At 46.1% G+C, this 27,440-nt stretch overlaps 2 protein-coding genes across 2 annotated transcripts; both read right to left on the bottom strand.

Annotated features, from left to right (window-relative positions):
* Nucleotides 1–6,316: 6,316 nt before the first annotated feature.
* Nucleotides 6,317–7,315, bottom strand: LOC144277710 (olfactory receptor 52K2-like). Its single transcript, XM_077838664.1, has one exon. It carries the CDS (start codon nt 7,313–7,315, stop codon nt 6,317–6,319), a length of 999 nt encoding a protein of 332 aa, XP_077694790.1.
* Nucleotides 7,316–26,492: 19,177 nt separating this feature from the next.
* On the bottom strand, nt 26,493–27,440 carry LOC144277701 (olfactory receptor 52R1-like). The gene has a single exon (XM_077838652.1). The coding sequence runs from the start codon at nt 27,438–27,440 to the stop codon at nt 26,493–26,495; it is 948 nt and encodes a 315-aa protein (XP_077694778.1).

Genomic DNA, 27,440 nt, shown 5'->3' with positions numbered 1-27,440 from the left:
ATATTCAGGTCTGTCTGTAAAGGCCTAGACTCTAAGAATTTAGGTGTATTCTTATCACTTGGCTGGTGATAGAGGTATAAAAGAAAGAATCAAAATCACTGTCTGCCGGTGTAAGGGCCTCCTCTCACTGTGACAGTCTGAGGCCCTGTGCTTAGGCTAAGGCCTTTGGCTGAGCAGCAGAGTCAGCCATAAGCTGGGAAGCGAACAGTCACCTCCTCACATCCCAAACTAGTCACACTGAAATAAGGTGCTATTCGGCTGTTAGGATACAATCCTGTCCTGATAGTTCCTATCACCTCCAGAGAAAGGGAAGTGCCTAGAAAATGTAAAAGGAAACTTAGTTTGATAGCATCCTGTCTGGCAAGAACTCACTTATCAATAGCTGGGATGTGAACTCCTCATTTCTGTATTGTTTTGTCATTATAGTTCCCACTTTGCTATTGTTTGTCTGTATAATCTCTGTCTGGTTCTGTGATTGTTCCTGTCTGCTGTATAATTAATTTTGCTGGGTGTGAACTAATGAAGGTGGTGGGATATAATTGGTTACATAATCATGTTACAATATGTTAGGATTGGTTAGTTAAATTTCAGGAAAATGATTGGTTAAGGTATAGCTAAGCAGAACTCAAGTTTTACTATATAATCTGTAGTCAATGAGGAAGTGACTGGGCATGTGGGTGGGGGTGGGGGTGGGCATGTGGGGGTGGGAAATGGGAGCAGGGAATGGGGGTAAGAAAATTGGAATCATGTTTTGCTAAAGGGGGAAATGGGAACAGGGAATGGGAGTAAGGAAGTTGGAATCATGTTTGGCTAAGGGCAGGAATGGGAACAGGGACACAGGTGTAAGGCTCTGTGGTGTCAGAGCTGGGAAGGAGGATACTAAGGAAGGAAACTGGAGTCATGCTTGCTGGAAGTTCACCCCAATAAACATCGAATTGTTTGCACCTTTGGATTTCGGGTATTGTTGCTCTCTGTTCATGCGAGAAGGATCATGGAAGTAAGTGGGTGAAGGAATAAGCCCCCTAACATCTTGGTGCCGTGACTCGGATGCATCGCATTGGATAGGTGAGTGGCAGCCTGTAAGTCCCCCTCCCCAACAGTCCGCGCAGCTGCTTGGAGGGGGTATCACGAACTCTCGTGATGGTAGTTGCGGGTTCTGGCAAGCCAGGGTAAAGGATTTTTGGATAAATGGATAAGGGAGAACCAGGGCCCATACCAGTTACAGGGGTCAACCTGGGATGAGATTAAAAAGGAAATGGAGGAAGTGTTAGGGGACCCAGAGGTATGGGGGGTGGCTGAGGAGCCCACCCTCCTTGTTATATGGGTAGTGGAAGAAGGTCCCTGCCCATGGGGACTGAATGCCTTCTAGGGAAAGGAGACACTTCAGTCTGCTTGTGAGAGGTTTGAAGTAAGGGCAGCATTATGGGAAGCTGCCAGTAATCTTTCAAGTTTGGTGCTGCTTCAGCAAGGGCTGCTGAAGGGTTGTAAATTAGTTAGGGGTAGTGAAAGATGATTTGGCACAAAAGGGTTTAAAGTCAAAAGCAGAGTTAACAGACCACCTTTAGAGACTGGATCTGGGACTTGGTCCTGGGGGAGTGGAGAAAAAAAAAGTTTCAAAATGCAACCTGCCTTTCCACACTCTTTTGTTTTTTCTGAAGTTTTAATGGAGGGTACTTTGGATACTTATGTGAGATGTCAAGAAGGAAGTTTTTGTTTAATGATAAAACCCAGTTATATACATGTAACTGTATGTGCAACTCTGTGCAGTCACATTGGATGGAAGCTTGGTAATTAAATTATCCAAGGGGGTCAGGTAGAGTGGCTTCTACCACCACTACGCTTCTGTCCCCAGAAGCCTTTACAGCTATTCTGAGGGTAAATGGGCCCTTTTCCCACAGAAATGGTCTATAAGGGGCTGCTGCAGGCAGCAGGCAGAGAAATAATCTGATCAAAATTATTTGCCTATTGGGTAATGTAATCAAAATCACTAAAGGATGGAAGGGGTTTCTATTGGAACTTAACTTGGCTGCTTTTGGTTGTGTCTAGTTGTACAAGATGGAAGTGTATTTGGGGTACAGTTGTGTAAAAGAGTAATCACAGTGCAAGGGATGTTAGGCAAAACAGAATTTTGTGTGTGTGTGCACAGGTAAAAGAAAAGGAAAAGGGGAGGAATGATGGGAACACTGAGCCTTGGGATGGCTCTGGGGGATTAGATTGTTGCTTTGGTGAGTTCTGCATGAAAACTCTGTGGGCATGGGGGAGGCAGTTATACCTTGTGTAAAATTAATTTGGCTAATATGATGTTATGGAGGTTAAACTATATGGAAGGAATGTGCATTTTCCCAGGACGTGTGCGGTGTATATTGGAGAAGGGGTAAAAGAAATGCAAATAAAAACGGTACTTCATTAAAATCCTAATAGGGCTCCAAAAGGGACCACAATAGGTTGTGCTTTCTTTTTCAGATCTGTGTGTGTTTTGGAGCAGGAGATGAAAGTGGAAGTAATCAGAACTCTGGTGGAAGTAAAATGTTTCCCTTTTAAGACAGTGTCTGAGCTGTTAACAGCTTTGGATCCAGAAGCAAGCTAGTAAGCCTCTGTGTGTAAATGCAAATTACCAAGCTGATGGGCACAAAGGAGCTGCAAATAATGAATACATCCAGTCAGCAAACAAGCTACTAGAAGACTCAGATTATGGCCCTTCAGGAAAGGGAGGTGAAAAAAACAAGTCAAGCCTGAAAATAAGGGGGACAGGTTAACCTTAAGGGGTGTGTGTGTGTGTGTATGTGTGTGTGTGTGTGTGTACAGTGCTAAAATCTGAAGCTGTGTCTCAGCTATTACCTGAGAATAAACTTAAAGCTTGGTACAGCAGAGAAACTATTGCAAACTTGGTCTGTTGTACAAGAGGGGAAACTGAGGTACACCACATCATGAATTTCATAAATGACCAGTGAGTGAGGTAATTCACTAGCCTGACTATAGAACAAAATAAGGAGAGCCTGGAGGTAATTCTTCTGTTTTTCCTGCAAGTAGCAAGGAAATTTGTAAAAGAAAGTGGTATTATTATTAAGCAATAATCTGTCCCCACCAAGGGGGTGGAAATTGTTTCTTTTGTTTTTCAGACACTCTACAAGCAAGCTGGCGCCAGCGGAAGAATAACCCAGAATACCATGGATCTATGTTTTGTGTTGTTTGTCTGTGGTGTTTGTCTTGTTGCTAGCATTGTTGTGTTTTAATGAACAGAAAACCTCATGATGTGGGTGGCGGATGGCTTCAAAAGGCTGACCCTGGGGGAAGATGTGTATGGGAATGCAAATTCTCAGCTAGGAGGCCAGCACCTGTGTAATAGCTACTGTGGTACCTGGAAATGGAATGGCAACTAAGGTGGTCCCCACAAGCCCTATGGAAATAATGAGAAGGGGAGGAGCTCACTGGGAATTAATGGAGAGGTGTGTAAAATAGTGTAAATCAATAGAAGATGTTTGGATGTGCCCCTCTCCTATGACTATAGAGGAGCAGGATCAATGGCCTATGCAAGGGGTGGACAATTGGGTGTACTGTGTATAAGATGTTTTGCTGGGAATGTACATATTACTGGGGGCGCAATTACACCAGCCCATAACCAAACTACACACATTTACATGCTGCTATCTGAACTTTGGTGCACAGATGGATCTGTGAATCTTATTGCTGTGAATAATCAAACCAGGGCTTACTGCCTGATTCCATACCAAGTGGTCAAGCTGGTTTGGACAATATCCCATTTCTCTGTGAACATTCAATGGACTTATGATATGGACAAAAGCAAGCAAAACCTGCAGGGGCAGCTTGTTGCAACTGCCAGCAACTGGACACATAAGATCGTGACCCCGTCGAAGGAGGAGAGGCAGTGTTTTGGGGGTGTCTCGGATGTTGGACCATACTGCAGTGGCCAGGACTCGGTGTTGCTGTGAATTTTGTATTGTTAACTGTACTTGTGTTACGTTGCACAGGGAGATAACCTATAAGTAATGGAATAAGCCCTCTGCACCCTGCAGTGTACTAGACAACCCGGACCCAACCTTCTCGGGCCCACTCTAATGGGAAGTCTGTGACACTAATTGGAATAGGTGTGGTATGCCCGTACGAGAGAGGTGCAGGGCAGTAGACTACACAAGGGGCAGTGGAACAAATAGAATATCGACACCTTCCACCTTGATGACTGGCCCTATCAGGAAATGTCGCCATATGTCCTATGCTTTTCCAGGGATACCTGGGCAGGAGGATCCCAAAAGAAAAAGAAAAAAAAAGGGGTGGAGTGTTAGGATATAGATATTCAGGCCTGTCTGTAAAGGCCTATACTCTAAGAATTTAGGTGTATTCTTATCACTTGGCTAGTGATAGAGGTATAAAAGAAAGAATCAAAATCACTGTCTGCTGGTGTAAGGGCCTTCTCTCACTGTGACAGTCTGAGGCCCTGTTCTTAGGCTAAGGCCTTTGGCTAAGCAGCAGAGGCAGCCATTAGCTGGGAAGCGACCGGTCACCTCCTCACATTCCAAACTAGTCACACTGAAGTAAGGTGCTATTCGGCTGTTAGGATACAATCCTGTCCTGATAGTTCCTATCACCTCCAGAGAAAGGGAAGTGCCTAGAAAATGTAAAAGGAAACTTAGTTTGATAGCATCCTGTCTGGCAAGAACTCACTTATCCCTAGCTGGGATGTGAAATCCTCACTTCTGTGTTGTCTTGTCATTGTAGTTCCCACTTTGCTATTGTTTGTCTGTATAATCTCTGTCTGGTTCTGTGATTGTTTCTGTCTGCTGTATAATTAATTTTGCTGGGTGAAAACTAAATAAGGTGGTGGGATATAATTGGTTACATAATCATGTTACAATATGTTAGGATTGGTTAGTTAAATTTCAGGAAAATGATTGGTTAAGGTATAGCTTAGCAGAACTCAAGTTTTACTATATAATCTGTAGTCAATGAGGCAGTGACTGGGCATGTGGGTGTGGGTGGAGGTGGGTGTGGGCATGTGGGTGTGGGAAATGGGAGCAGGGAATGGGGGTAAGAAAATTGGAATCATGTTTTGCTAAAGGGGGAAATGGGAACAGGGAATGGGAGTAAGAAAGTTGGAATCATGTTTGGCTAAGGGTAGGAATGGGAACAGGGACACAGGTGTAAGGCTCTGTGGTGTCAGAGCTGGGAAGGGGGACACTAAGGAAGGAAACTGGAATCATGCTTGCTGGAAGTTCAGCCCAATAAACATCGAATTGTTTGCACCTTTGGACTTCGGGTATTGTTGCTCTCTGTTCATGCGAGAAGGACCAGGGAAGTAAGTGGGTGAAGGAATAAGCCCCCAACACAGGCCCCCGGCCAGAAGGAACAAATCATAGAATCATAGAATATCAGGGTTGGAAGGGACCTCAGGAGGTCATCTAGTCCAACCCCCTGCTCAAAGCAGGACCGATCCCCAACTAAATCATCACAGCCAGGGCGTTATCAAGCCAGGCCTTAAATACTTCTAAATAAGGAGATTTAACCACCTCCCTAAGGAATCCATTCCAGTGCTTCACCACCCTCCCAGTGAAATAGTGTTTCCTAATATCCAACTTAGACCTCCCCCACTGCAACTTGAGACTTTCGCTGAAAGCTAAAGAAATGAGCCACAGGATGGTCTCTGCCCTCAGGACTTTGCAGCTGAGCTTTCGGGCCCACATGCTGAATGATGCACAATCTCGGCTGCCTGCCTCTCAGCCCTGCTCCTAACCCACAGCTGATTTTATATGGTTTCCTAGCTTCCCCCTCTGCTTCGGACTGGCCTGCCTGCTGCATCCTCCCTGCAGGGTCCTTGCCAGCCTGCAGCAGGTCCCGTCCCAGCCCCGGGGCAGAGGGAGCCCAGGCTGGGGAGGAGGAAGATGCAGATGATCCAGTAAGTGGATGGGGTTGGAGAGGAGGGGAGTGAGTAACAGGGGTGGGGCTCTGGGAGAAGATGTTGAGATCGGAGCGGGGCCTTGGGGAATAGGTGGGAGAGGGGAAGCGGCCTTGTGGAAAGAGGTGGGGCAGGGAGCAGGGCCTTGAGGAATAGGCAGGGCTGGGTGTGGGGCCTCAGAGGTCCAGTTAAAAGCAATTAGAAAGGTGGTGATCCTAAGGGAGAATGAGTTGTACACAAAAAAAGATTACTCAGTTTGTCACACTGACACAGCATGGAAAGGCCAGGAAAGGGTTTAATGTCACTTTGACTGTCCAGTCAGTGATTCAGAGAAGGGGTCCTAGCACCATTTCACCAGCCAGGTCTGTCCAGATCTTGGTCTGAGAGCCAGAGCACCAGGAGAAAACTTCAGGCCCCTGTATGAGTAAAGAGCCGGAGCAGCCTGTCCCGGATCTGTTTCGTCCTCACCCCATAGATTATGGGGTTTAACATGGGGGGCATGAAGAGGTACACATTGCCAATGAGAACGTGGAAATGCAGGGGCACATTTTGGGCAAATCTGTGCATGAGGGACATGATGAGACTTGGGATGTAAAAGGCTAAAATGACAAAAAGGTGAGAGCCGCAGGTCCCCAAAGTCTTGTCCCATGCATCTTTTGTGGGGAGGATGAAGATGACCCTGAGGATCTGGGTATAGGATACGGCAATAAAAATCCCATCCAGACCCATCACAAACAATAACACAAAGAGGCCGTAGTAACTACTAACATGGGTGTCGGCGCAGGCCAGGTTCACCACGGCTATGTGGGCACAGTAGGGCTGGGGGATGACGTTGGTTCTGCAATATGGCCACAGCCTCGCTAGGATGGGAAAGGGCAGTATGACTATGATGCCACGGAGCAGCACGGCCAGGCCGATTTTGGCCACCATGGCGTTTGTCAGGGTGGTGGAATGTCTCAGGGGATGGCAGATGGCCACATAGCGATCCAGAGCCATGGCTATGAGGATCCCAGACTCCAACACAGATGAGATGAGAATGAAGTACATCTGGGTGAGGCAGGCACTGAAATCGATCTCCCTGGAATTGAACCAGAAGATGCTTAGCATTTTAGGCAGGGTGGATGTGGACAGGACCAGGTCAGTGACGGCCAGCATGCAGAGGAAATAGTACATGGGCCCATGGAGGCTTGGTTCCACCTTCACAATGAACAGGATGGTGAAGTTCCCAAAGATGGCTATGACATACATGGTGCAGAAGGGGATGGAGATCCAGATATGGGCCGCCTCCAGCCCAGGAATGCCCAGCAGGATGAAGGTGGAGGGGTTGGTGAAGTCGGTTGTGTTGGAATCTGACATGGAGTAGGGGAGAAGGTGTCCAACTCTGAGGCAGAACGGTGTCTCTTGCATGTAGCATATGTTCCCCTGACTTCCTGTATGTGCCCAGGGTCTAGGGTGACGGTCACAGCACATATACCTGGATGAAGAGACAATGTGAATATGAGACACTGCATGGAGGCTGTTCTCATGGGGGAAGCAGATTGGTCGTTCTTGACACACTGAAAAATGACATTTTCATTATTCAGAGAAATGAATTATGAAGAACTTACCCTACTAATGCCAATTCCATATTTTATGGTGCTCCCTGCTCAATAATTCCTACACTCCATGGTGTGGGAAATCTTACTAAGCACCAGAAGGAAATAGAAGTGTGGATACTGGTTATCCATCAGTGTTCCTTAGGCCTTGTCTACACTACCATGTTTTTTTTCGGAAATAAGTAGATTTAGCCAAGGAAACAGTGGGGGTGTACACACTGCAAAGCCACTTTCAGTGGTAGAAGTCCTCAGTTTCAGTGTCAGAAAATAACCACCTTGGGAAGAGTTTTATGCAAAAGTTTTGTTGGCAAATTGCCAGTGTAGACACTTTTGCTTGTTTTTATCCCTGTAACTGGACTCCACAAGGCATCCCACATTGCCCATCCTGAGTGCTCTGGTGAACAGTTTCAACTCCTCTCCCCTCCACAGAATCATAGAATCATAGAATATCAGGGTTGGAAGGGACCCCAGAAGGTCATCTAGTCCAACCCCCTGCTCGAAGCAGGACCAAGTTCTAAGGAAGGAGATTCCACCACCTCCCTAGGTAACGCATTCCAGTGTTTCACCACCCTCATAGTGAAAAAGTTTTTCCTAATATCCAATCTAAACCTCCCCCACTGCAACTTGAGACCATTACTCCTCGTTCTGTCATCTGCTACCATTGAGAACAGTCTAGAGCCATCCTCTTTGGAACCCCCTTTCAGGTAGTTGAAAGCAGCGATCAAATCCCCCCTCATTCTTCTCTTCTGCAGACTAAACAATCCCAGTTCCCTCAGCCTCTCCTCATAAGTCATGTGTTCCAGACCCCTAATCATTTTTGTTGCCCTTTGCTGGACTCTCTCCAATTTATCCACATCCTTCTGGTAGTGTGGGGCCCAAAACTGGACACAGTACTCCAGATGAGGCCTCACCAATCCAGGTGAACAGCTTCCGCCCGTCCCTGTTTAAAGTCTCGGAAAATTTGAAATTCCCCTTCCTGTTTGCTGGGTGTGGAGTGCTCACATCACACTTTCCTAGGTGGCCATGGCGGCTCAGAGCTTGGGCTACTGTGGATCTGCTGGATCTGCTCAGTATTTGGGGAGAGGAGGCTGTGCGTTCCCAGATGCACTCCAGCTGTAGGAACGTCAATACCTATGGGGCAGATTTTGTGCAGCTTGTGGGAAAAGAGCTATGATCAGGACACAGCAAAGGGGAAGGAGCTGAGGCACGCATACCAGAAGGCAAGGGAGGCAAACAGTATCTGTGGTGATGTGCCACAGACCTGCTGTTTTTCTAGGAAGGTGGATGTTATCCTCAACAGTGACCCATTTCCACCACCAAGAGCCCTGTGGGTACTTCAGTGGGGGTACTCCTGTCAGCGAAGTTAATCCACCTCTCCGAGAGGTGGTAGCTAGGTCGATGAAGAATTCTTTGGTAGACCTCATGCTGTATATACCAGGGTTAGGTTGCTCTAGCTACATCTCTCAGGGGTGTGGGTTTTGTTTTTTTTTTCGATTGCAAAAAAGAACAAATGCAATTTTCATTTGCATTAGTAGAGGCATAGCTTGCCAGTCACGGGAGGGGAGAGTAGCCCTTTTCTTGGTCATGGTGAGGCCTCAGCTGGAGTATTGTGTCCAGTTTGGGTTTCCAATATATAGGAGGGATGTAGAGAAACTGAGAAGGATCCAAAGGAGAGTGAGAAAGATGATCCACAGGATGGAATGCAAGCCATATGAGCAAAGGCCAAAGGAAAAGGGTATGTTTAGTATGGAAAAGGGAGAATTAAGGGGGGATATGACAACAGTCTTGAGATACTTGAAAGGCTGCCATTAAAGATGCGGAGGAACGTAGCCACATAGATCAAGAGGCAATGGGTTCAAACTACAGCATGGCAGATTTAGATTTAATCTCTGATAAACTTCCCAACTGTGAGAACAAGAGGCCAATGGAACTGACGCCCAGGCAGGTAGTGGAAAGTCCTTCACTAGAGGTTTTCAACAGGAGGCTGGATAGTTATCTGTCTTGGATGGTTTAGTCACAACAAATCATGCATCTTGGCAGGGGGTTAGACTAGCTGATCATTGTAGCCCCCTTGTAATCCTATCACTCTTTGATTCCATGATATAAAAGACCACATGATCTGACGGTCCCTTCTGATTTTGACGCCTATGAAACTATTGATATAGAAAGTAGTTCATGCATTTATATGTATTCTGTCGGACAACACACGAACAAGGGAACATTCAATTACATTGAAAGTCTGAACATAGACAATTCATAAAGGAAAACTGTATATACAACCCATATTTGGCCTGTGGAACTACTTGCCACAGATATTATTGGAGCAAAAAGCTTAGCTGAATGGGATTCACAAATGGATTGGCCATTGGCCATTGTCTGAACTATTTTATATATCAATAAATTCATAGGCTTCAAAATCAGAAGGGACCATCAGATCATCCAGTCTGACCTCCTGGATTACACAGGTGTCATAAATATAAAGGGAAGGGTAAACCCCTTTAAAATCCCTCATGGCCAGAGGAAAAATCCTCTCACCTGTAAAGGGTTAAGAAGCTAAAGGTAACCTCGCTGGCACCTGACCAGAATGACCAATGAGGAGACAAGATACTTTCAAAAGCTGGGAGGAGGGAGAGAAACAAAGGGTCTGTGTCTATCGGTATGCTGCTTTTGCCGGGGATAGAACAGGAATGGAGTCTAAGAACTTTTAGGAAGTAATCTAGCTAGGTATGTGTTAGATTATGATTTCTTTAAATGGCTGAGAAAAGAATTGTGCTGAATAGAACGACTATTTCTGTCTGTGTGTCTTTTTTGTAACTTAAGGTTTTGCCTAGAGGGATTCTTTATGTTTTGAATCTAATTCCCCTGTATCTACCCTGTAAGGTATCTACCATCCTGATTTTACAAGGGTGATTCCTTTACTTCTATTTACTTCTATTTCTATTAAAATTCTTCTTGTAAGAAAACGTCATGCTTTTTCATTGTTCTCAGATCCAAGGGTTTGGGTCTGTGGTCACCTATGCAAATTGGTGAGGATTTTTACCAAATCTTTCCCAGGAAGTGGGGTGCAAGGGTTGGGAGGATTTTGGGGGGAAAGACCTGTCCAAACTACGTTTCCCAGTAAACCCAGTTAGAGTTTGGTGGTGGCAGTGGATATTCCAAGGACAAAGGATAAAATTAATTTGTACCTTGGGGAAGTTTTAACCTAAGCTGGTAAAAGTAAGCTTAGGAGGTTTTCATGCAAGTCCCCACATCTGTACCCTAGAGTTCAGAGTGGGGGAGGAACCTTGACAACAGGGATTTAAATTTCACCCAGTTACCCCAGTACTGAGCCCCATAACTTTTGCTTGAGTAAGACCTGGTTGACACTAGGATTTTATATTCCATTGTCCTCCTGTTCTTACAGTTGGGAAGTTTATCTGAGATTAAATCTAAATCTGCCATGCTGTAGTTCAAACCCATTGCCTCTTGATCTACATGGCAATGTTCCTCCATAGTTTTAATGGCATAGTTAAGTCTGTCAGACATCTTGACTTACAAGATTTCATTTTCAATTGCATATACCTTTACCAGCCATGTACCTGAAATTTACAAAGCAGGGTGTCTACTTCCGGCTGAATTTAATTTTGAAAGTATCAGGCATAAGAGTTCAGCCCACTTCTAGCATGAAGCTAAGGGAGAAGATGTCTTGCCCATGTTGAACAATTGTCATATTTAAGCGCGTGAGGAGCCGTAGCACCTCCATGCTTTTCAGCAGATAAAGTCTGGTAACACCCACCCCCCACACCACCCAGTTAACAGCCAAAGCCCTAAATTGCAAGGGGAGGAGGTGGCGGCATCTGTGCATTAACACACAGCTGGCCCCTGAGGTTTTTTCTCAGTTCTTACTCCAGACTGGATGTTTTCCTGGATGATCTGCTTGAGGGCTCATCTACACTTAAAACACAACAGCGGGGATGCCACAACGCTTCACTGGGACCTGAGCAAACTACTGCCTGCGGCCTCTGAATCTGGCCTTGTACTGGACCTCGACTAACAACTTTCATCCTGAAGGATCCACTGTGTGACGGAAATGAAGCCACCTTAGGGCTGGAGCCATCACCGAGGGTCACAGCAAAGAGGGGCATTTTGGCTCATGGTACTAGTGGAAATTCAGCACCTGTGGCAAGGGGCCTGGGATGTATAGCGGCTGTGCAGAGCAGAAATGAATTCAGACCTATTCTCTATCCCATCATGCATACATTGCACTTGGTCTGTCGAACTGAAAGAGATGGTACCTGTGATTTCTGAGATGGAATTGTCTTTGCTGGGGATCCTCCTCATGTATCCATGTCCCACACTTCTCTCATCCCAGCATCTGCAGCAACATCCCACACGGAGAGCTGACAGCACTGTGCATTGTTTATTCTATAGCTCTGTGCAGTCCCAGGGGGGTTTGCTCGGCCTCTAGGGGAGAAGCAGCATCTGGATGTAAACAGGCTGGAGACCAGACACTCTCTAGCTCATGTCTCTGTTTCCATGTCTATACTTCTGTGTTTGTTATTCAGCTTCAACAACAACCAATAATTGTGGGAACTTCCCAAAGGGAGATGAGAACTCTTGGGCTCTCCACTGAGTCAGAGGGGAATTGGCTGCTCTGTGTATTTGTGTATAATTAAAAATTATAGTTGATTACTAAGAAACCTAGGGAAAGTGACTCGGTCTCGTAGGGTCTGATGTTGTCGAAATGTCCAGGAGGGATGGGTAGATAGTCAACAGACGGACCTGGAGAAAGATGACTGAGGGGAGACACGAACACTTTCTGGAGGCACAAGGGATTTTCGCTACAGGATCAGAGATCAGTAATTCTCATCAGTTACTATTATCACACCACGTAGAACCTTTCTTTGAACAGGAGGACTTGTGGCATCTTAGAGAGTAACACATTTATTTGAGCATAAGCTTTAATGCGCTACAGCTCCTCCTTTCCTTTTTGTGGATACAGACTAACACGGCTGCTACTCTGAAACCTGTCATTGAAGGATCTTCAAAAGAGCTAGCAAACAAAAATCACTATGTACACATCCGCATTATATCCATAGGTAAACTGAGGTACAGGGAGACATGACTTGGCCAAAATCAAACAGAGAATGACAGACCCAGGAGTTCTGAGATCTCTGCCATAAAAATGGTTTCTCCATCAGTAACTGAGGCCATGATAAGTGGGAAATGGACTCATACTGTCGTAGGGCCTGTTCATTGGGTAGGCTCTGTTAGAGAGCTTATTCCTTCACTCTCCCACTTCCCTGGTCCTTCTCACATGAACAGAGAGCAACAATACCCAAAGTCCGAAGGTGCAAACAATTCGATGTTTATTGGGGTGAACTTCCAGCAAGCTTAAATACAAGTTCCTTTTCCTTATTTCTGAATCCCAACTTACTTCCTGTTTGCCCCTAATTTATATAGTAATATTCTTAGCTATACCTTAACCAATCATTCTACTAAAATTTAACTAACCAATCCTAACATATTGTAACATGATTATGTAACCAATTATATCCCACCATCTTAATTAGTTTACACCCAGCAAAATTAATTATACAGCAGACAGGAACAATCACAGAACCAGACAGAGATTATACAGACAAACAATAGCAAAGTGGGAACTATAATGGCAAGACAGTACAGAAGTGAGGATTTCACATCCCAGCTATTGATAAGTGAGTTCTTGCCAGACAGGATGCTATCAAACTAAGTTTCCTTTTACATTTTCTAGGCACTTCCCTTTCTCTGGAGGGGATAGGAATACAATCCTGTCCTGATAGTGCCTAACAGCCCAATAGCACCTTTTTTCAATGCGACTAGGTTGGAATGCGAGGAGGTGACCGGTCGCTTCCCAGCTTATGGCTGCCTCTGCTGCTTAGCCAAAGGCCTTAGCCTAAGAACAGGGCCCCAGAATGTCACAGTAAGAGAAGGACCTTACATTGGCAGACAGTGATTTTGATTCTTTCTTTTATACCTCTAACTAGCCAAGTGATAAGAATACACCTAAATTCTTAAAGTACAGGCCTTTCCAGGCAGGCCTGAATATCTATATCCTAAGAGGCTCGACGGACTTCTGTAGGGTGCAACCTGAAACAGCCTGTGAGGTTGTGAAAAGCAGCAAGCCCCTCCAGGTCTTGCACTTACACAGTCATACACAGACAGACACACCTGAACTTACATGAAAACTTTCACTAGCCACTCGTGAACCAACAAGAGAGAGGCTCCAGCCAGTTCCCCCAGCTCCCCAGCCTAGGTCCTCAGAGCTGTACTGTCTTGCCCTTGTCAGAAGACTGACCAGTGTAAGTTTATTGCCCTGCCCCCTTCCCTCAATGTGGAGAGGACAATTCACCAGCCCCTGTTGCTGAGCAGATTTCCCTTTATACTTCAAATAACACACTGTTTTAGGTAAATAAATAGAAAGCAGATGTACTAAATTCAGAAAGATGGATTTTAAATTGTTATAAGTGTAACCCTTGGGGTTTAGAGAGCATGGCCCCTTTAAATCTTTTTCCGATTGGGGAGGGGAAGCAGTGAGAGAAAGGAGGGAAACTTGCGGGGGGTGGCTCTGGAGTCTGGGGAGAGAAGGGGTGCAGCCGGGAGGCCCCAGACAAAGGGGAGGAGAGAGAACCTGCCTGAAGCCTGGGAAGGACAGGGCGGCCGATCAGGGACACCCCAGGACAGGAGCCTGAGGAGCACTGTGCCAGGGAGGAATCGCCCGAGAAGGACAGGCCGGAGCTCACCCAGTATCACTGCTGCCCAGAGCTGCATGGAGCTGTGAGACCTGGGGCTGGTGACTCTGCATTGGGACTAAGGAGGGAGGCTGTAGCTAGTTAAGTGGGGAGGTGGTCGCTCTGGGTAGCTTTGCAGAGAGCGGCAGAAGAGGGCACCGGAGGGGTTTGTTGGGGAAAGTTCACTGGCGCCGAAGATGACCAGGAGCACCCAAGACTCCCCACTGGACTGGAACATTGCTCGGGACTTCTGAACTCTGTGTGCAGACGCATTGCTGGGCGTCTGCCCTGGCAGCCTGTGCTCCCACTGGGCCTATAGGGCCTTGCTTTGGATGCAACCCTTTTTCTACTGCTCCCCCTATACGTCCGCTGGTTGTTTTTCTCCTCTCATCCCTCTGTAAATAAATATCTCCCTTTGTTATATCTCCTGTACTTTTCCGGTGGGTGGGTGTGTTCACTTTGGGGAGTTTGGAACAGGTGCCCTTGGTGTAGAAGGATTTTCCCTGCTGCATTCCTGCTCGCGCCATCTCTTGGCCAGAGCTGCCTGCAGACCAGGCTCCGTCTTGGCCACGAGGGTGCCAAAGTTACATAAGTTACAGAAAACACATCAAAGTTGGTTACTTAAGAAATAAACAAAATCAATCTAAGTTCTATACGCTAGACAGGAGTTGAATCATGTAGTGCCTCACCCTGATGGGACAAACAGCCCACCCATCTTTCATACACAGGCTAGAAATCCCTTCAGTTTGGGGTAACATCCCCAGTTCGGCCCTTATTCCTAAGGTGGTTCCGGGTGTTGAGTTGTGGGGGGAGTGAGTCCAAGTGACAATGTCCCTTTCCCCCATTACAGCTTCTGCCATGTGGAGGGAACTTCATTTTTCCAAGCAAAAGCCCCCAGTGAGTTAATGGGAATCTTCAGGCACAAGATGGAGTCCAGTGTCACATGAGCTGGTCACATGCCCTTGCATGCTTCGATAATTCATAGCGGAGCCATTATCCATATCCTGGCTCGAACATTTGCAGGGAAATCCATGAGGTGGGGATAATCTTCTTCTAGGGCCTATCATGTTTCTTAATGCATCATTACCTTGAATGGTTCATTCATCAAATGCTGTCTAGATGGGATGTGAACTACATTGTGGCTGTTACCAAAGAGCAAACACATTTGAAATACTGGTACATCGTCAATATTCATAACTTTAGGTACAAAAAGAATACATGCATACAAGTAGGATAATCATGTTCTGCAAATGATAACTTTTCCAATGATACATTACATGACAATTTTTTTTATAAAAAACATTGTAATCTGAAATTGTTTCAAATCCATTTCTTTGAAATTAGAAAAATCTAAAAGATTCTCAATTAGCATTTTATTGACTATATCCAGATCTTCACCAATTAACTTTGCAACTAAAGTGGGTATCAGGAATCATAGGAATCACATAGTGTCTCAAAGCTAGTGAAGTATTCAGCAATATCACCTGCCTCGTTGTATGCAGGACACAATGGTTCTGACTGGTGGACTTTTGAAGGGGTTCCTGCTTTTCTCCTTTCCAACCACTGACCACCTCTCCAGTCAAAGTTTTTTTTCTTCTAGCTGTGTTCTAAAGTGTTGAGTTGTGGGGGGAGTGAGAACAGGTGGTGATAACACTTCCCCCTTTTCTAGCTTCTGCCATGTGGAGGGAACTTTATTGTCCCAAACAGAGATACCAGCACAGTTAGTGGAAAAGTACAGGCACAAGATGGAGTCCCGTGTCACATGAGCTGGCCACATGTCCTTCCATGCTTTGATGAGTCACAGCAGAGGCCATTACCCATATTTCGGCTACAGATGGGGACAGGCTTCTACCATGGCCCATTGTGTTCATCGATGAGCCACCCAGTCAAATATCCATTTGCAATGTTCTGGCTAAACTGGATTTAAACTACTTTGTGGGAGTTACCACAGGAGCAAACACATTTGAAATACAGGTAGCTCATCAGCATTTGTTACTTCAGCAGCAAAAATGATACAGACACAAATAGGATAATCACATGCAGCAAACCACAGCATTTCCATAGATTCCTCACATGACATATTTTGTACAAGATTTTGACAACTATATAACAGTGGTGAAAGTGGGGTGCCAGGGTTTTGCTTTGGGGATACAGAGTGTCATAGCAATGTACCTATAGAACTGGAGCTCTCTGAATCCTAATTTGTATTTTTATATAAGACAGACATCCATGTCCTGAAAAAGACTGCATTCTCCTCTGTACCGTAGGAGAAAAGCATGCCGAGCTACAGAGCAAAGGAAACTAGCCTCAGGGCCTTGGCGCTTGGTGTGCAGCTCCCCGCTCCCGGAGGGAGGCACCAGAATGGAAGCTGCATCCCGAGACTGGGCCTAGAGACCCAGAGCTAGAAACCCAGAGCTCAAGGCAGGACCTGAATGCTGCTCTGACTCAAAATCACATGGGTCCAGTATGTGGGACCCAAACGCACCCTTCTGGTGGGTGTTCAGCCACGGGCGCTTGAGCAGGTCTGTGACAGCAAACCTAGAGCTGCTCCATGGATGCTAGGGGACTGTGAGTGGAAGAGGAGTGGGGCTGGGTGATCCCAAACCTGTGTGAAGAGGTCCACAAGCTGTTCTCTTCACCCTAACATGGTTCAGCTCTCCCAGACTCTCCCATTGCTTCAGCACACCCTTGCCAGAGCTCCCTCTTGGGCTCACTCTGTTTCCAGTTTCTCTTTTTCCAGGCACAGGATTGTTAAAGCAACAGACCTAAGGCCTTGCAAAGGGAGTTTCTAAAAGATTTCCTTTTCTTTTGACAGCACAAGAGATACCGAATACACACAATACAATACCTGCACACCATTCCCTGCCTCAGTGAACATAAGATCATAAGAACGGCCATACTGGGCCAGACCATAGCTCCATGTAGCCCCGTATCCTGTCTTCCGACAGTGACCAATGCCAAGTACTCCAGAGGGAATCCATTCCTAGCTTCTGGCAAACAAAGGATAGGGACACCATCCCTGCCCATCCTGGTTAATAGCCATTGATGGGGCTATCCTCTATGATTTTATCTAGCTCTTTTTTTAAACCTGTTATAGTTGTGACCTTTCCCACATCCTCTGGCAAGGAGTTCCACAGGTTGACTGTGCATTATGTGTTGGAATGCTCCCTTTTTTTTTGTTTTAAACGTGCTCCCTATTCATTTCATTTGGTGACCCTTTGTTCTTGTGTTATGAGAAGGCGTAAAGAACACTTCTGTATACACTTTCTCCACACGAGTCATGATTTTATGATATTCTCTATCTTATTATCTATCCCTTTCTTAATTTTTACCAACATTCTGTTCCCTTTTTTGACTGTTTCTGCCAATTGAATGGATGTTTTCAGAGAACTATAGACTGACTCCAAGATCGCTTTCCTGAGTGGTAAGAACTCATTTAGACCCTATCATTTTATATGCATATTTGGAATGATGTTTTCCAACATGCATTACTTTGTCCACATCACCCTGGAGGAAACTTTGGGATTTGTTCAGAGCCCTTTGGGGTGTCCAGGGGCCACCTCCTGGAACTCCTGGCCTCTCCTCCAGCTTGAAACTTTCTCTCTACTATAGCCAGAGCCCTGCAACCAAAGAGTCCCCTCTGCCGCCCTTGTGCCTCTCTCCTTCTCCAGCTTCTTCCGGTTCATCCAGTCTCTGTGTTTTTAAAGGGCTGGACCAACCCCTCCTCTCTCTGTTCCCTTTTCTGGGGAGGTTCCATTCCTTCCATGCCCAACCCTCTGCAGAGAAGCTGTAGAAACTGTTTTTTATCTAGAATGCAGTTCCTCCCTTCTTCTGTCCCAGTGAGATCTGCTTTGGTGCTGAGAGTCTTAAATTACCAACCTATTTATAGACAGATGCCTCCGCCCCAGCCTCCTGCCCCTGAGCACAAGGTGAGTGAGTGAAGAGTACAGGAAAAGCCCAAAGACTTCAGGATAACAAAGGTTCAGAGCATCAAATGAGACTTCATGTGGTTTCCACCCATCATGGTTTTACCTGGACAGTCGGGTTTTTGGTTGCTGTTTCTGGGTGCCTGCATCACCCAGACATGGGCACCCATATGCAAAAGGGCTAGTGCAAATAAAGAGCCCACTCGGAGTCCATGGCAACAGTTCTGTGATCACATACCACTGTGAGTGATGTCAGATCATGAAGGAGCCAGAGGCCATGGTGATGAATGTTTTATATCCCTCAATTAAATTAGACAGTCACAAACTGCTCAGATTCCTTTCTGCTAGAAGATATGGAGCATGTTCTCGCAGATCTCTTTGGTTTTCACCCCATACACAATAGGGTTTCACATGGGGGAGCACCCACAGAGATTGGACACCAGGATGTGGAGATGGTGGGGGACATTAAGGCCAAAGGGGTGGGTGAGGAAGATGAAGAGACCAGGGATGTACTACAACAGGACAACACAGAAGAGAAACGCGGAGGTGCTGAAGGCCTTGAGACGGCAGCAGCCTCAGCACGGCCTGGAGGATCGTAGCATAGGACACAGAGATGATAAGCACATCAAATCCCACCACTGTAAAAGCCACAAACAGGCCATAGTTGACACTGATTGTAGCGTCCCCACACATCAGCTTCACCACGGCCATGTGCTCCCAGTATGAGTGGGAGATGAGGCAGCGCGGCAGAAGGGCAGCCTGAGGACAAGGAGGGAGAAGGGGCTCACCAGAAGGACCCCACGTGCCAGCACCAGGCTCCCCCTTGTCACTATGGCTGGGACGGACAGGATGCTGGAGTGCCGGAGTGGGCAGCAGATGGACATGTAGCGATACAAGGCCAGGGCCAAGAGCATGCCCAAGTCCACCAACGAGAAGGTATCACCAGATATCAAGATATCACCCTGGCATATCAAGACCCCAAAGATAACCTTAGCCTGAGATCCCTAATGAAAGGGACACTGGGGTAAAGAAAAACCTTAACTAAGGTGCCACAAGTACTCCTTTTCTTTTTACGGATACACACTCACATGGCTGCTACTCTGAAACCTGTCATTATGCAAGGCACTGAATTTAGCCCTGTGGAGAGGAAATCTATCAACTTCATGAAAAAACTCATACAGACACAGACAGACATCATCTTCCTTTCCAAATGCAAACAGATGGACATCGTACCAAAAGGACTGAAGGTAAAAAATCCATTACCATCGACATGCCACACAGACTATGCTGACAGCTTGTGCCACACGCTCTCAAAGAAACTGCGGAACCACCTGATCAACATCCCCTACAGCAAACAGGGAAAGATTAAGAATGAGCTCTCAAAACTGGATACTCTCATAAAAAACCAACCTTCCACACAATCTTCCTCGTGGCTGGACTTCACAAAAATTAGACAAGCCATTTACACTCACACTTTGCTTCTCTACAAAAGAAAAAGGACACTAAACTATCAAAACTACTACATGCCACAAGGGGCCACAACAGTGGTTCCCTTAACCCACCCAGAAATATTGTTAATCTATCCAACTATACTCTTAGCCCAGCAGAAGAATCTGTCCTATCTCGGGGCCTCTCCTTCTGCCCCACAACCCCCATGAACATGATACAGTTCTGTGGTGACCTAGAATCCTATTTTCGATGTCTACAACTCAAGGAATATTTCCAGCACACCTCTGAACAACATACTAACCCACAGAGACCTTCCTACCAAGACTACAAAAAGAAGGATTCTGGGTGGACTCCTCCTGAAGGTCAAAATAACAGACTGGACTTCTACATAGAATGCTTCCGCTGATGTGCAGGGGCTGAAATTGTGAAAAAGCAGCATCATTTGCCCCATAACCTCAGCCATGCAGAATACAATTCCATGCACAGCCTCAGAAACAACTCTGACATCAAAACGAAAAAGACTGACAAAGGAGGTGCTGTCATCAACATGAATAGGTCGGAATGTGAACAAGAGGTTGCTAGACAGCTCTCCAACACCACTTTCTACAAGCCATTACCCTCTGAACCCACTGAGGGTTACCAGAATAAACTACACCATCTGCTCAAGAAACTCCCTGAAAAAGCACAAGAACAAATCCGCACAGACACACCCCTAGAACCCCGTCCTGGGATATTCTATCTGCTACCCAAGATCCATAAACCTGGAAAACCTGGACACCCCATCATCTCAGGCATTGGCATCCTGACAGCAGGATTGTCTGGCTATGTAGACTCCCTCTTCAGGCCTTACGCTACCAGCAGTCCCAGCTATCTTCAAGACGCCACTGACTTCCTGAGGAAACTACAATCCATCAGTGATCTTCCTGATAACACCATCCTGGTCACTATGGATGCAGAAGCCCTCTGCACCAACATTCCACACAGAGATGGACTACAAACCGCCAGGAACACTATCCCTGATAATGTCACGGAAAACCTGGTGGCTGAACTTTGTGACTTTGTCCTCACCCATAACTATTTTACATTTGGGGACAATGTATACCTTCAAATCAGTGGCACTGCTATGGGTACCCGCATGGCCCCACAGTATGCCAACATTTTTATGGCTGACTTAGAACAACGCTTCCTCAGCTCTTGTCCCCTAATGGCCCTACTCTACTTGCGCTACGTTGATGACATCTTCATCCTCTGGACCCATGGAAAAGAAGCCCCTGAGGAATTCTACCATGATTTCTACAATTTCCATCCCACCATCAACCTCAGCCTGGACCAGTCCACACAAGAAATCCACTTCCTTGACAATACAGTGCTAATATGTGACGGTCACATAAACACCATCCTATACTGGAAACCTACTGACTGCTATTCCTACCTACATGCCTCCAGCTTTCACCCAGACCACACCACATGATCCATTGTCTACAGCCAAGCTCGACGGTACAACCGCATTTGCTCCAACCCCTTAGACGGAGACAAACACCTACAAGATCTCTATCAAGCATTCTTACAACTATAATACCCACCTGCTGAAGTGAAGAAACAGATTGACAGAGCCAGAAGAGTACCCAGAAGTCACCTACTACAGGACAGGCCCAACAAAGAAAATAACAGAACGCCACAAGCCATCACCTTCAGCTCCCAACTACAACCTCTCCAACGCATCATCAAGGATGTCCCGTCACTCTGACAGATCTTGGGAGACAGACCAGTCCTTGCTTACAGACAGCCCCCCAACCTGAAGCAAATACTCAGCAGCAACCACTCACCACACAACAAAACCCCTAACACAGGGACTTATCCTTGCAACAAAGCCCGTTGCCAACTGTGTCCCCATATCTATTCAGGGGACATCATCATAGGAGCTAATCAAATCAGCCACACTATCAGAGGCTCATTCACCTGCACATCTACCAATGTGATATATGCCATCATGTGCCAGCAATGCCCCTCTGCCATGTACATTGGCCAAACACAACAGTCTCTATGGAAAAGAATAAATGGACAGAAATCAGACATCAAGAATTATAACATTCAAAAACCAGTCGGAAAACACCTCAATCTCTTTGGTCACTCGATTAAAGACCTAAAAGTGGCAATTCTTCAACAAAAATCTTCAGAAACAGACTCCAACGAGAGACTACTGAATTGGAATTAATTTGCAAACTGGATACAATTAACTTAGGCTTGAATAAAGACTGGAAGTGGATGTGTCATTCCACAAAGTAAAATGATTTCCCCTAGTTTATTTCCCCTCCCACTCGTCTTGTAAAGTGCTGGAAATGGCCCAGCTTGACTATCACTACAAAATGCCCCCCCCCACACTCTCCTGCTGGTAATAGCTCACCTTTCCTGATCACTCTTGTTACAGTGTGTATGGTAACACCCATGGTTTCATGTTCTCTGTGTATCTAAAATCTCCCCACTATATTTTCCACTGAATGCATCTGATGAAGTGAGCTGTAGCTCACAAAAGCTTATGTTCTAATAAATTTTTTAGTCTCTAAGGTGCCACAAGTCCTCCTTTTTTTAACTAAACACATGTTAAGGTCCAGGGAGGAGCTGAAAGGCACAGTGAGTATTGAAGAAACCAAACTGTCCAAGCAAAAGAGATGGTGTAATACCAATACTTGGAAACATCTACCAGTGATAAAAGCTTTGGTTTTATTGTTCAGTCTCATGATACAAAGATTGCTGCTAATGTGAAATTTTATAAGAAAGAGTTTGGCAGTAAGAGGGCCATGGGCACATTGCCTCTGAATTAGTCAATGACTAACACTTCTGCAGTAAATTAAGGGGTGAGGTGTAACATTCTGTGCACCAAAACAACATCCTGGCACCCCCAAATTTACTAAGGTAATATGATTGTGATGTATTTTATAAAAAGTGTCTCATATAAAGTATTAATGGAAAAGTTATGATTTGCTGAACATGATTACGCTATTTGTGTTCATAGGTCATTTTGTATCTAAAATTATGATTATTGACTATACATGTATTTCAAACTTGTTTGCTGCTGGGTAACACCAGGCGGTAGACTACATCCAGTCTACCCATCACATTGTGGATGAACGATTCAAGGCTATGGACCATTAAGAAACACAATAGAACTTGGAAGAAGCTTATCCCGACCTGATGGACTTTCCTGTGAATATTCTATGTAGGATACGGGTAATTGTCCCTGCTATAAATCACTGAAGCATACAAGGATTTGTGACCAGCTCATGTAACACTGGGCTCCATCCTGTGCCTGTATTTTCCCACTAACTGTGCTGGGGACATTTGCTAGGGAAAATGAAATTCCCTCCACATAGCAGAAACTATAAACGGTGGAAGAGACAACATCACTTGGCCTCATTTCCACACAATCCAACACCTGCAAAAAAACTTAGCAACAAGGACTGAACTGGGGATGTGGTTCCAGGCTCAAGGGAATTACTAGCCTGTGCATGGAGGATTGGTTGACCGTTTCTATCATCAGGGTGAGACACTATTGGATTTGAATCTTGTCTCGTGTAGAGAACGTAGATAGTGATTTTGTTTATATCCTATATAACCAACTTTGATGTGTACAATATTACTTATAATCACTTAAAATCTATCCTTCTGTAGTTAATAAATTTGTTTATATTTTTCTACCTCAATCTTTATGTTCTTTGAAATGTAAAAGGGAAATCTGCTCCGGAACATGGGGTGGTTCATTGTCATGTACACTCTGAGGGAGGGGTGAGCAGTAGCTCGTGAAAGTATTCATGTAACTGCAGCTTGGTGTATACCTGCAGGTGTATGGCTTTGTAAGTGCAAGACCTGGAGAAGATTGCATCTTGTCACAGCCTCAGTGTCTGAGGGGGGGCCCAGATTGGTGTGCCAGAGGGCTCAGTAGTACCCCAGTTCCAGGATGCATCCAGGAGAACTCTGCCATCACCACCCAGCGAACAGGCCCTGCGAGAGCAGAGTCCATTTCCTTCTTGTCATCTGTTCAGCTACTCACGGAGAGACCGTGATAACACCGGGGAAGACAGGACCCATCAGTTCTGTCTGTCATTGTCTGCGAGTCCTTAGCCAAGGTCATCTCTCCCTATGCCTCAGTTTACCTATCAGTATTATGGGGATATATTCATAGAGACTTTCCTTTGCTAGGTGTTTTCAAGATCCTTCAATGAAAAGAGGGCTGACAATTTATGAGTTTACCCTGTATAAGCTTTATACAGAGTAAAACGACTTTATTTGGGGTTTGGATCTCATTGGAAACTGGGTGTCTGGGTGCTGGAGACAGGTAACCTGCTGAGCTGTTTTCATCTAAAGCCTGCAGCTTTGGAGGTGTTGCCCAGACCCTGGGTCTGTGTTGCAGCAGGCTAGCATGTCTGGCTCAACAAGGCAGGGTTCTGGAAATCCCAAGCTGACATGGAAAACTGGCTCAGAGGTAATTTCAACACATCAGGTGACAGTCCCAAGGGGATATCTGTGACTGAACTTATCACACTGATCTTTGATCTGTGTGCTATCGGCCCAGACAACCAAGGCATTTACTGTTTATCAGACCCTATGGAGGCCAAGGCATTATCTCTATTTTTCTTAATAATCAACTCTAATATTAAATATACACAAATACACAGAGCAGCCAATTCCTCTCTGACTCAGCCCAGAGCCCAAGAGTTCCCATCTCCTTTTAGGAAGTTCCCAAAATTACTGTTTACTCCTAAAGGTGGATACAGAACACAGAAGTGCAGACAGGTTTGTCTCCAGCCTATTCCCATTCAGATGATCGATTCACCACTAGAGGCTGAATAAACCCCACTGGGATTGCACAGAGCTATATTACAAATGGTGCACCCCCTGAGTCAGCTTTTGGCATCGGATGTTGCTGCAGATGCTGTCGTTAAAGAGGTGTGGGACACGGCGACTTCATGGTGATTCCCAGGGAAGTTGCTTCCATCCCAGAATTCAAAGGTACCCATCTCTCATTGAGAAACTCACCTGCTCAACAAACTCAGTGCAACCTGGGCGTGATGGAATAGAGAATAGGTCTCTGTGGTCCTTGCCACTCTGCATGGCCATTAAAAATCCAGGGCCCTTGCCACTGGTGATGAGTTTGCTTCAGTATCACTGGCCAAAATATCTCTCTTTTCTCTGAATCCCTGTTGACCCTGGCTTATGGCCTGTCACCCCAAGATGGCTGCATTTCAGTGGCACAGTCAGAGAGCCTGAACAAAGGGTGGTGCCCCCATCTCGACATACAATGGCCAGTCCATTTCTGAATCCCATTTGGCTAAGCACCTTCCTCGAAGTGATAAGGGGAGGTTTTGGAATAAATGGATAAACATAACAGTAATAAGTCACCAGCACCAGATGGTATTCACCCAAGAGATCACAGAGACTGTTATGTTAATCACAGAGATTGTTATGTCCTCTTCTTGCATTTCACAGCTATGACTGTTAACAAAAGGGTTGCTATCTGAGTTTTATCTCCTGTAAGGCAAGGAGGTGCTAATTATAAAAAAAATTCAACATGAACAAGACATCTTCTGTCCTAGCTTCATTTGAAAAGTTAGCCAAACCGTTTTGCCTGAAACTTTCAAAAAACAATTCACACCGAAGCAGACACACAGTGTGGGAAATTCCAGTCCAAATGTATAAAGATTTGTTGAACTTATACAAAACTGAAAATGAGGTCTTCTAATTGAAGTTGTCAGATAAACTTAATTAATGGTGGTGCCACAAAAACTGGCCAATCCATTTGTGAATCCCATTCAGTTAAGCTATTTGCTCCCATAATGACTGTGGCAAGGAGTTCCACAAGCCAAATTTCATGGAATCACAGAATCATAGAAGATTAGGATTGGAGGAGACGTCAGGAGGTCATCTAGTCCAAGCCCCTGCTCAGACCAGGACCAACACCAACTAACTCATCCCAGGCAGGGCTTTGTCAAGCTGGGCCTTAAAAACCTCTAAGGATGGAGATTCCACCACCTCCCTAGGTAACGCATTCCAGTGCTTCACCACCCTCCTAGTGAAATAGTGTTTCCTAATATGCAACCTAGACCTCCCCCACTGCAACTTGAGACCATTGCTGAAAGCTAAGGAAATAAGCCTCACAATGGTCTCAAACCCTCAGAACTCTGCAGCTGAGCTTTCGGGCCCACACGCTGTATGATGCACAATCTCAGCTGACTGCTGCATAGTCCTGCTCCCAATGCTCAGCTGAATTTATAGGGTTTCCTGGCTCCCCTCTCCTCTCCAGACTGGCCTGTTGGCCCCAGCACTGCTTCCTCACTGCACTCACTGCAGATTCCTTGCCAGGCTGCTCCAGATTCTGTCCCAGTCCCGCAGCAGAAGGAACCCACATAGGGGTGGGGGAGGGCAGGATGGTGTAGATGATCCAGCAAGTACATGGAGTTATAGAGGAGGGGCGCGAGCAACAGGGTGGGGCTTTGGGGGGAAAGGCGGAGCTTGGGCGGGGCATAAGATGAAGAGGCAGAGAAGCGAGTGGGGCCTTTAGGGAGATGGGACAGTGGAAGCTGCCTTGTAGAAAGAGGTGGGGAAGGGGGCATAGCCTTGCAGAATAGTCTGGGCAGGATGCTGGGCCTCAGAGGTCCAGTTAAAAAGAATTAGAATGGTAGCAATCCTGTGAGTTGTACACAGACCGATTCCTCAGTTTGTCACACTGACACAGCACAGTAAGGCCAGGAAAGGATTTAATGTCACTTTGACTGTCCAGTCATGGATTCAGGGAAGGGGGCCCGGCACTATGTCACCAGCCAGCTCTGCACAGAGCTCAATCTCAGAATCAGAGCACATGAAGGAAACTTTAGGCCCCTTTATGAGTAAAGAGCCGGAGCAGCCTGTCCCGGATCTGTTTCGTCCTCACCCCGTAGATGATGGGGTTTAGCATGGGGGGCATGAAGAGGTACACATTGGCAATGAGAACGTGGAAATGCAGGGGCACATTCCGGGCAAATCTGTACATGAGGGAGATGAAGAGACGTGGGATGTAAAAGGCTAAAATGACACAGAGGTGGGAGCCGCAGGTTTCAAAAGTCTTGAGCCGGGCGTCCTTTGTGGGGAGGCTGAAGATGGCCCTGAGGATCTGGGTATAGGACACAGTGATAAAAATCACATCCAGACCAATCACACAGAATGTCACAAAGAGGCCGTAGTAACTACTGACGTGGGTGTCGGCACAGGCCAGCTTCGCCACAGCTATATGCACGCAGTACGGGTTGGGGATGAGGTTGGTTGTGCAATATGGCCACTGTCTTACCAAGAAGGGATAGGGCAGTACGACCATGCCACTGCGCAGCACCACGGCCAGGCCAATCTTGACCACCACAGGGTTTGTCAGGATGGTGGAATGTCTCAGGGGATGGCAGATGGCCACATAGCGATCCAAGGCCATGGCTACAAGGATCCCAGACTCCACCACCGAGAAGCAATGAATGAAGTACATTTGGGTGAGGCAGGCACTGAAATTGATCTCCCTGGAATTGAACCAGAAGATTGCCAGGATTTTGGGCATAGTGGAAGTATACAGGACCAGGTCGGTGATGGCCAGCATGCAGAGGAAATAGTACATGGGCGCATGGAGGCTTGGCTCCATCTTCACGATGAACAGGATGGTGAAGTTCCCCAAGACAGCCATGGTGTACATGGTGCAGAAGGGGATGGAGATCCAGACGTGGACTGCCTCCAGGCCAGGAATGCCCAGCAGGATGAAGGTGGAGGGGTTGGTGAATTCAGTTGTGTTGGAATCTGACAT

This window comes from Eretmochelys imbricata, chromosome 1 (genome assembly GCF_965152235.1).
Source record: "Eretmochelys imbricata isolate rEreImb1 chromosome 1, rEreImb1.hap1, whole genome shotgun sequence".
Lineage (NCBI taxonomy): Eukaryota > Metazoa > Chordata > Testudines > Cheloniidae > Eretmochelys > Eretmochelys imbricata.
This window is presented reverse-complemented; position numbering and strand designations above follow the sequence as displayed.

Excerpts from the sequence above, each read along its gene's own strand:
- LOC144277710 (XM_077838664.1), bottom strand. The coding sequence starts at position 7,315 with ATGCAAGAGACACCGTTCTGCCTCAGAGTTGGACACCTTCTCCCCTAC.
- LOC144277701 (XM_077838652.1), bottom strand. The coding sequence starts at position 27,440 with ATGTCAGATTCCAACACAACTGAATTCACCAACCCCTCCACCTTCATC.